Consider the following 9,862-nt stretch of genomic DNA (forward strand, 5'->3'; position numbering starts at 1 on the left):
GCGTCAGCCTGCCTGAAGGGTCCCAGGTTCGATTCCGGTCAAGGGCATATACCTGGGTTGCGGGCACATCCCCAGTGGGAGATGTGCAGGAGGAGGCTGATCGATGTTTCTCTCTCATTGATGTTTCTAACTCTCTGTCTCTCTCCCTTCCTCTCTGTAGAAAATCAATAAAATATATTAAAAAAAAAAAAAGTTCACGGTTTTGATGCCCAACCTTGGATGGAGCTCTGCAGAGGTGTGCCACAGTAGGTCTTCAGCTGCATTCAGTTAAATTATAGGGAAGCAGATTTCAGCTTAAGACAGAAAAATAACTTTGAAATTGCTTAGACCTTCCCAGCAATGGAATGGTTTGTTTTAAGGCAGTGAGCTCTGAGAAGTGTGGGAACAAGCTCTGTGAACCCTCATTCATTCCCTCTCAATAGAGCGGTGTCATTTGTTTGTTAATCCTCACCTGAGGATATTTTTCCATTGATTTTTAGAGAGAGTGGAAGGGAGGAAACATCAATGTGAGAGAGAACCCTTGACAGGATTTGAATCCAGGACCCTTCAGTGGGCATGCTGACTCTCTATTCATTGAGCCAAACTGGCCAGGGCAGCGATGTCTTATCTGATGAGTGATTTTGGGAGAGGGAACTTAGCATGTGAGGCTCAGTGTCTGGTGGATCCTCTCACCTAGAAAGCTAACTGGTCTCAAAATGCAAAGTTGGGCTGTGTCCCTGCAAGGCAGAGAGAGGCCTGCCGTTCTCTCCAATCAGGCGGATTTATTAGGGAGCCTGACTGGAGACAGGTCAGCCTTGCTCTCTGTTTCAGCTTCACGGACAATAAAACTGATATTGTGATATCTGACTTCCACATCTTATTTCTCAACTTGTTCCGAAGTGAAGAGGGGAATAAGAGAGTTACCTGTTGGTGTCCTTAAATTCCATAAGCATCACAATAGAGCCATAACTTGTAATGGCCCATCTGGTGTTCTAAAAAGCATTCCATTATTTTATTTTTGGAGTCCATGAACTTTTTTATTTTAAAGTACAAAGTACTTCTAAAGTAGAAAAAAAACATAAAAAAGCATAAAAATTTTTGGGAATTCTAACTGCTTAACTGTCTAGGAAACAACAGCATTTTCCAAGTTTCTACTTTATTGAGAATCTTAGTCATGATCTGCAGAAGTTGGTCCTGGGCAATTTGAAGACAGGTCTTCTTTATCTGTAATTTACATGAAGAAAATAGAAGACTTGTAAACTATTCTAGAAATTTAGTTCAACCTAACATGCATTTTGTAGCTTTGTTTGCTCCTGATTGTTAAACCAGGAAAAGATACTAGTAAAAACAACAATAACCAAAAATTCTTCACTCTCAAGTTCAAAGCCCTTAAATTCAAGTTAATAAAGCCAGCATGGGCAACTGTATTAGAAGGGAAAGCACTTGGCTCTGTAATACATATGACAAGTTTTAAACCAGTTCTTTCTAAAATTAAAAAAACAAAGTGGATTTCAACATGCTGATTTTTATGGTTCAGGGACAAATATTCTATTTATATAATAATGAGTTCTAAAAAGTTAATATATCTTTCAAGTATCTATAACTTAAGAAATATTAAAAATAAAGCATAAAGAAATTATCCTTAAGTGAATAAAAGACTGAAAAATTCCCTTCTGCACTTTGTTTCCAAACAGTTAAAAACACCTTTAACAAGGCCTCAATTATTTCTATACTTACTACTTATTTAAGACATTGATTCTACATTACCTTTTGGATAGAATAAGAAATTTCCATTATCTATGGGAAATATGACATTCATAAAAAAAATAAAGTTAAAATCAAAGAGCATTTGTATTCAATATTTTTTAAAAGTTTAAAGCATTTTCTTACCTTCATAGGCTGTTCCACACCAAATACAATACAGATGTTCTTCTCTTAAATAACTTGTCAATATCTGTAATTTGTCCAGTACCTAGATATAGGACACAAGCACATTAATGGTTCACATTGACCGGGATCTTGGTTTTCTGGTCTCTGGGATCATGCTGAACTAGCCCAAGGCCATAAATCTTCTGCTACACTCTCTACCAGTCAGGAGAGGTGTGAAAGGCAGAATGTTTTAGCATGTGTCCCACTTTACCAGCTACCCTGATTATTTTCACAAGTTTTCCAGACAGAATCGAGACTACTTGTTAACATTCAGAAATAGAATTTGGCTGGCTCTATTAGGATGAGGATTGTTTAAAGACGACTTCTACTTTCAAAGAATCTACCTTCCCCAGTGGGATGAGGGAGAACACTGCCTCCCTGTGCCATTACAGTTCTCATCAGTGGTCTCCCATTTAAGTGGAACATAGGTTTTTCAAATTTTGAATGTTTCCTACCAAAGTCTTATGTACATGTAACCATAGAAATGTGTAGTGACTTCTTGCATAATGTCCTCTTCCTTTGAATTGAGGTTTGCTTTGTCTTGTTTGTGGGTGGGGAAGAAGGGTACTTATGAGAATCACTTCCACAAGTTTAACAGGAAACAAGGTAATAATGAAAATAATTTACATTTGCAGCTAATCCATCAACCACACTAGAGCAGAGGTGAGAGGGTAAACTGAAGCTAAAGGGAAAAATTATAAAGTTTTGATCTGGGGTTAACAAACCTATAAGGCAGTAGTTCTCAACTAGGGGTGATTTCCCCTCAGAGGACATTTCACAATGTCTGGAGATATTTTCGCTTGTCACAAGTGCAACAGGCATCTTACAATACACAGAACAGCACCCCAGAACAAACCACTACCCGGCTCAAAATGTCAATATTGCCAATGCTGAGACACCCTGCTCAAGGAAATGGTCCCAAAACATACACTTAAATCGTCACTCTCACATTCATCTTCATCTTCTTCGTTTTCTTCCTCTTCCTCTTCTTCAGTCTCCTCTTCTTCAGTCTCCTCTTCAAGCCTCAGCCAGTACCAGGCCTCCCTGGGAACCTGTATATTCTGAAAATGTAGAATTGTTCCCAATTAAACATAGCTAAACATGAGACTATCACCAGTATGTTCATGTCAACATGAATTCATCCTTTTGATTAAAATGCTTATTGAATTTTAGAGGGAGATGGTGGGAGAGACAGACAGAGGGGAAAACATCAATGTGAGAGAGAAACATCAATCAGTAGCCTTCCTGTACAGGGCCTACACACCCCAAATGGGAATTGAACCTGAAACCTAGGTATGTACCCTGACCAGAAATCAAATCTGCCACCTTTTTTTTTTTTTTTTTAAAAGTTGATTTTTAAAATAATATATTTTATTGATTTTTTACAGAGAGGAAGGGAGAGGGACAGAGAGTCAGAAACATCGATGAGAGAGAAACATCGATCAGCTGCTTCCTGCACACTCCCCACTGGGGACGTGCCCGCAACCAAGGTACATGCCCTTGACCGGAATCGAACCCGGGACCCCTGAGTCCGCAGGCCGACGCTCTATCCACTGAGCCAAACCGGTCAGGGCATAACCTGCCACCTTTTGTGCATGAGACAAACCTCTAACCAACTGAGCTACCTAGCTAGGGCCCAATTAGAATATTGTATTGTCTCCAAGTTGCTGTCAGTCTAGTAGGGAAAATTAGCTATGGACATAAATAGCTTAATGGATATAAAATAATACATATAAGGACACATATGTAATGCCTTAACCAATAAAGAAAAATATATAAAATAATACATAAAAGCCAGAAAATCTTAAGAGTCAAGACATACATTCAAAATAAAGTGCTAGGGAAATATATAAAAATAAGGTTGCTCCTCGCAATATATTTCAAGATAATAGAAATTTTTACATTTTGAGACTTTAAAAACTGTATTTTTAAAACTGATTTTGAGAGAAAGAGAGAAATCAATAAAAATTATATCTATTTTTTTGTCAGATGGGCAAAAAATATATTTTTTGGTGTGTCACAGAATTTTAGTAATTAGTTTATTAGATGTGCCATTAGATGAAAAAGGTTGAAAATTGCTGCTTTACTCCGCAGAAGACGAGGTATGCCAGAATTGGAATGTTTTGTTGGTTTGTTGTTTTTAAACGTAAATTCATGGCAAATCACGTTGGGTGCCAAAACACTTCACTACTAAACTGAAAGCAGGTAAAAGGCTTGCCTTCTGAGTATCCAATTGTTGACAGGCTCGCTGGCTTCTTCTAAGATCTCCTTCCAGCTTCATTTCATCTTGCTTACTTTTAAGTCGCATTCTAATTAAAGAAAAAAATAGCACATTAAAGGTCTTTACTTGCTTTATCCATTTTCTATGCCCAAGTACTAAAAAACTACCTGGTCAGTGGGCTCAGTGGTTGAGGGTCAACCTATGAACCAGGAGGTCACAGTTCGATTCCCAGTCATACTTGTCTAGATTGAGGGCTCTAACCCCAGTGTGTGGCATGCAGGAGGCAGCCGATCAATGATTCTCTCATCATTAATGTTTCTATCACTCTATCCCTCTCCCCTCCTCTCTGAAATCTATTAAAAACAAAAACACACTGAGACAAGATGAAACCAAAAGCAGCTCAAATACAAAGTTTTACCGGAACTGCTCTGCAGCGTTTTCTTCAGCTTTGTTTTTCATGTGAATCTTTCTTCTGTAGCTTTCTAATTTTTCCTCTGCCTTCCGTTTTAATAAAGTCTCATGACCAATGCCACTTTTTCCTGTTCAGACAACTCTGTGAGAAGCTTATTAAATTTACATTTCAAAACGTGACAATTTCATATTTACAAATTAAATGCAGTTGTAACTTGAGTACAATCACTCAAAATCATTTGATCAGAATGACAGGAGAAAACAGATTAAAAAAACAACAACCCTAAACACACAATTTGAGTTTTTACAAAGACCATTATTAGTTTGATCTAATATGACAGTAATACTATACAATTTTTTTAAATTGGGAGAACAACTCCAACAGTTACACTTTCATATAAATATGATGAACAAATAAAACATATATTTTTCAAATATAATTCATTCAAAGTATTAAGAAAAACATTTATTTTTAAATTTTATTTTGCAAATGCAGTTTACATTCAATATTATTTTGTATTCGTTTTAGGTGTCTAGCATACTAGTTAGACAATCATAAACTTTACAAAGTGATCTGATATTTAAGGAAAACTTTTAATGGATAAATCTGTCTCAGAATACTTTCAGAACATTTCAATTGATAAAAATACCTTTGCATTTTTAATGGTTACAACAATTTCCCCCCAGATTTTTTATTATTTAAAATTTTATACTCACTAAAACTTATTTTTATTTTAAAAGGTTTAGAAATTTAACTAAGAAAAATTTTCCTGAGGACTTCCTATGATAAAAACTATAACAGTACCACCATAAAATAGTACTTATTAAGCAAATGTATGTGCTAGATATAAGCATAAGTTACTATTACTGGTAAATGTCCCTAAAAATAATTACATACCTGTTTTGACATTGAGAGGAATTGGTTCAACAATACCATCTCCTAAAAAAAAGAGAACAAAACACAAACTACTTTAGAAATTCTTCCTCAAACTATGGACAAGCAGAGTATGCAACTTTACAACGTTCCACAGAAATCCTCTCCTGTTTCAGTGATATTCAAACTGCAATTTGAACATCAATACTGTAAATCAATTACCTCATTTTGAATACATAGTCCTCAATAAGGCTGACCCACAGCCTCCTGGGTCACCTAAAGATAGTGTTTTAAGAAGTAAAAGATTTATATTAAACATCCAAGAGGGTGACAGAAGCTACTTTAAATATATGGCCTCTATATTTTATTAAACGGTTTCACTTCCTACAAAGAGAAGTGAGAATGGAGCCTCTCCAACTTAGGCAGCTGCTACAGGTACAGAGCAAACAGGGTAGAGTCCTGGCATAGTCCTCAATGTGGTTTCATTTTCCTTTGGCCATTGTTGGCTGTTGTCTCCATTGTAAGCTTTGCCCATCCCCACTGTTAGTGACTTCAAGGCTGAGCTGGGCTGATAAGCAGCTCTTGGTGGCCCATGGTTGTCTACAGTGGATGTGGGAAGATGAAAGTTCTCCATAATACTTGTTAGCACATAAGAAACTAAGACGCTTAAGTTGTTTGGATTTCTGTGTAGATGAATAAGATCAGTCATCTCTGGTACCCATGGGTGAACCACCATTTCGTGGTTAGGAACACTTTTTCATTTCTGGATGTGACTTACCACTCTTGCCAAGGGCCTGACCACTTTTATATCCCATCTTCTGGAGCAAAGCAAACCCTTTGTTTTCACAGCCTAGTGCATTCTTCAACCCAATGTCACGTCTTTCTTGTTCTTCTTCTTTTAAACTCTTCTGCCTATTTTTCAAATTAGTTTCATGTTGCTTTTCTTCTTTTCGACGGGCTTCTCGAACTTGCCTCAGCATTGGCAATCCTGGTCTGATATCTTCTCTGAAGAATAAGGGAAAAGGCTGTTTTACATGAGTACCTGAAGTTTTCTCATGACTTTGAAACTTACTCACCTGACACTACTTCATATTTCAGTGCTACCTCTCTGACCATCTTTGTTATCATAAATATTAGAATGTAATCAGTGACCTGAGAATGGCTATTTTAATAAAAATGATGATGGTTGTTGCCAGATTATGGAAAACTAAAGAAAGTATACAGTTTAAAAAGTAAGTTTTCATTAACTGTTCTAGGTGGCTGGCAACAATAATGAGCCAAGCTGAATAGTAGCTAGGAGAGACAATAAGATGAAATAAAGGAAAGGAGCAAATTTCCTAGGAAGAGGGGAATAAAAAGAATCAAAGGCAGAGTAAAATGCGTAACACTCAGAGGCTCCTTGTAGCACTGTGTGGATATGTAGATGGTGTTCCAATAAAGCAATAAAACTAACTTTCCAACCTCACATTTAAAGTTAATGTCATTGCTTAAGAGTTTACATTAATGTCTTATACACAGCATTCCATGAGGTGTACACATTGACTTACTGGACATTAATGAAGGAATCAGACATATAGTCCTCTTCTTCCTCCATGTTCAACTTCATATAACAGAAGTATCTGCAAATCAAATAGGATAGGGTAACAGTTATTAATTTTTAAGAGTCTGATTCTGAGCTGGAGCTTGAGATTATGCATTTCTAAAAGGTGTCCAGGTGATGTTCATGCTTTCCTTTGGGAGCCCAGCCCTTTGGCCTCCTCATGGTTCTAGAGGAAGGTGACAATTCCTATACTCTCTTAGGCACAAGATGGCCAACTGTAGTACTTTATGTCCCTGCAACAGGGGAGGGGATGACTTAACCAGGGCAAAGAAGACCCTCTTTCCTTACATGGTATGAATATGTGGGTTGTGGGGAAAGAAACTCTTCATTGGGGTTTCTGAACTGGAAGGATGTGAAGCTGGGCTGCAGATGGCCATCTTCTTGGCCATATGAAGAGATCCTGTTCTGCAGAATGAACCCAGACAGCGAAAACGGACAAAGATAGGCCTAAAAGCAATGAGTGTCCAATCCTAGTTTCCAAGACCCTGATTTCTGTAGTTCTTTCTTTGACTCTGTGACCTAGCATTCTTCCCAACTACACAGGCTAATAAATGTCCTCATTCCTTAAACTTGCTGGAGTAGGAATTCTGTCAACTGCAACCAAGAGTCTGATCATTGGATGAAAAAACATTACTGTACTAGTTTTTAATATTTTTAATGTCTATCTTGCCAAGTGAGCTGTAAACCACAAGACAAGTCCCCTATATGCCAATGCCTACACCATTGTGTCCCAAACTTCATAAATTCTTAATGTTCAGCAATGATGAGAAAAAGGATCTTTAATGATATTTGTAATTTCGTGATAATAAATGCATTTTCCCTACAGTGTCATGTCTTATTTTTTAAAAAAACTTGATGTAAGTATATCATCAATACAGAAAGCCACATAAAACAAATGTACAGCCAATGAATTATTATGAGGCAAACACTCTTATAACCAAGTGGTAGCCTCCAAGATGGCCCCCAATGATTCCTGCGTCTCGGTTTTCAACATCCTTGTGTAGTCTCCTTCCACGGTAAACAGGATTGACCTATGTAACCACATGGATATTGTGGAAATGAAGGAGTATGACGGCTTGGTCATAAATGACACTACGGCTCTTAGTTAGATCACTCTGACTCAGAAGTTAGATTACTCACTCTGAAGGACGTCAGCTGTCATGTAGTGAGGACACTCATGCAGCTCAATGGAGAGGTCCACACGGGAGGAACAGAGGCTTCCTGTGGACAACAAATTTGAAAGCGACATGAGTGAGCTACCTTGGAAATGGATCCTCCAGTGCCAGTCCAGCCTTCAAATGACTCAGCCTGGGCTGGCATCTTCACCATAACTTCTTAAGGAAGTCCACGCTAAGCTAAGCCAGTAAGAAACTCCTGATCCACAGAAACTGTGATAGAATAAATGATTATAGTTATTCAAGCTGATAAATGCCGGGATAATGTGATATAATAAAAGATAACGCAAACCATCACTCATATCAGAAGCTAGAACCTCGCTGGCCACCTCAGGAGCCCTCTTTGTCCTCCAGTCACTCACACTCCTTCTAGGCACCTCCTTTTCTTTATAGTTGCATCATCCACGTGTGCATCCTTAAACATTACAGTTTAGATTTGCCTATTTTCCTTTTTAGTATAATAAGTTTAAAATGCGGAAGATTATTTTCAGCATTTGTTGTAATTCACCCACCAGATTCTTCGTTTGTAATAACAGCATTCTTACACATAATGGTTTAGCACTTACCCAGCGTATCACACATTTTTTTTTTAGCCCATTTAACCATCATTAAATCTCTACAAGCTAAGACTATAGTTAGTCCTGCTTACTAGTTGGAGAAATTAAGGCTCCGCATGGCTCAATGTCTTGTCAACACCACAAGGAAACCAGGTCTCGGGGCTCTTGTTACTGCACATGGGATTAGATTATTTTTAAGGGACCCGTTCGGCACTCAAGTGCTAGGCAGATCCGAATGGGTTACAGGCACTTGTTAAAGGGCACACTATGCTTGAGCATCCTCCATTCCCATCAAGCATAAGCATACACCGCACAAGGCGACAATCCAGACAGGATGGGGGTGGCTTGGACCACAGTGACAGCAGTGGGAGTGGGTGTATTTTGAAGGTAGAGCTAGCAAGGTTTGCCAAAGGATTGGAAACGATGTCAAGGATTACCTCAAGGCTTTTGGGCTGAATACCGGGAGGAACGGGGTTCCTAGGTTTTGAGAGCGGTTCGGCTGTAGCAGACTTTGTTTTGTTTCGTTTTGGCAGAGAGGGGGCAGGGAGGTGGCAGCAAGAGTGCTGCTTCAGACACTCCGAGAGCCCCACTACACATCCCGGTGGAGAGATGGGATAAGGGGTTGGACTTACAACAAAAGGTGTCAAGGCGATCATCCAGACAGAGATGGGGGTGGCTTGGACCATGGTGCCCGCCGTGGGAGTGGGTGTACTTTGAAGGCAGAGCTAACAAGATTTGCCAAAGGATTGGAAATGATGTCAAGGATTAACTCAAAAGTACGCCTCAGTCTCAAACTCTCCCTTCAGCGACCGCCGATCCCCACCCGCTCAGGTCCCTCCCGGCTGCGAGCGTCCCCCAGCCGCGACCAGCGACCACACGGGGGGAACGCGGGTGGCGGAGTGATGGGCTAGTCACAGCCAGCACGCAGATCACCGCCCTGTCATTCCATCCGGGGCCTCAGCCTCTTACCTGGCAGTTCTACTCGCCCGGGGCCAGCGCACGACAGCGCACGCTCACCAACCTGCGGAGGACTTCGGGGCCTCCGCGCACACCTGAGTTTCCGGGTGCAGAATCCGTGGGAAACCTGCGGCCGGCGGGCAGGCGGGGCCGGGAGGG

General features: G+C 39.6%; 1 protein-coding gene across 3 annotated transcripts; it reads right to left on the reverse strand.

Moving 5' to 3' along the window:
- Positions 1–865: 865 nt before the first annotated feature.
- Positions 866–9,856, reverse strand: GPATCH11 (G patch domain containing 11). Of its 3 annotated transcripts, none has more exons than XM_005886081.2 (10): positions 9,716–9,856; positions 8,155–8,235; positions 6,962–7,033; positions 6,193–6,419; positions 5,439–5,480; positions 4,548–4,668; positions 4,127–4,217; positions 2,838–2,969; positions 1,870–1,951; positions 866–1,203 (listed from the first exon to the last, which is right to left on the reverse strand). In XM_005886081.2, exons 3-10 carry the CDS (start codon positions 7,018–7,020, stop codon positions 1,148–1,150), a joined length of 810 nt encoding a protein of 269 aa, XP_005886143.1. In that variant the 5' UTR covers positions 7,021–7,033; positions 8,155–8,235; positions 9,716–9,856; the 3' UTR covers positions 866–1,147. The 3 variants fall into 3 exon arrangements, with proteins under 3 accessions (XP_005886143.1, XP_014388725.1, XP_005886145.1); XM_014533239.1 differs by lacking the exon at positions 9,716–9,856 and adding an exon at positions 9,379–9,471; XM_005886083.2 differs by lacking the exons at positions 8,155–8,235; positions 9,716–9,856 and adding an exon at positions 8,275–8,357.
- Between the last annotated feature and the right edge of the window lie 6 nt (positions 9,857–9,862).

The sequence above is a fragment of the Myotis brandtii genome, unplaced genomic scaffold (assembly GCF_000412655.1).
Source record: "Myotis brandtii unplaced genomic scaffold, ASM41265v1 scaffold958, whole genome shotgun sequence".
Classification (NCBI taxonomy): Eukaryota; Metazoa; Chordata; class Mammalia; order Chiroptera; family Vespertilionidae; genus Myotis; species Myotis brandtii.

Coding starts and splice junctions, on each gene's coding strand:
- GPATCH11 (XM_005886081.2), bottom strand. CDS start 7,020: ATGAAGTTGAACATGGAGGAAGAAGAGGACTATATGTCTGATTCCTTC. Junction 1,952..2,837: donor GTGAGAGTGACGATTTAAGT/GTATGTTTTGGG, acceptor TCCTATATCTAG/GTACTGGACAAATTACAGAT. Junction 1,204..1,869: donor GTGTGGAACAGCCTATGAAG/GTAAGAAAATGC, acceptor TGTAAATTACAG/ATAAAGAAGACCTGTCTTCA.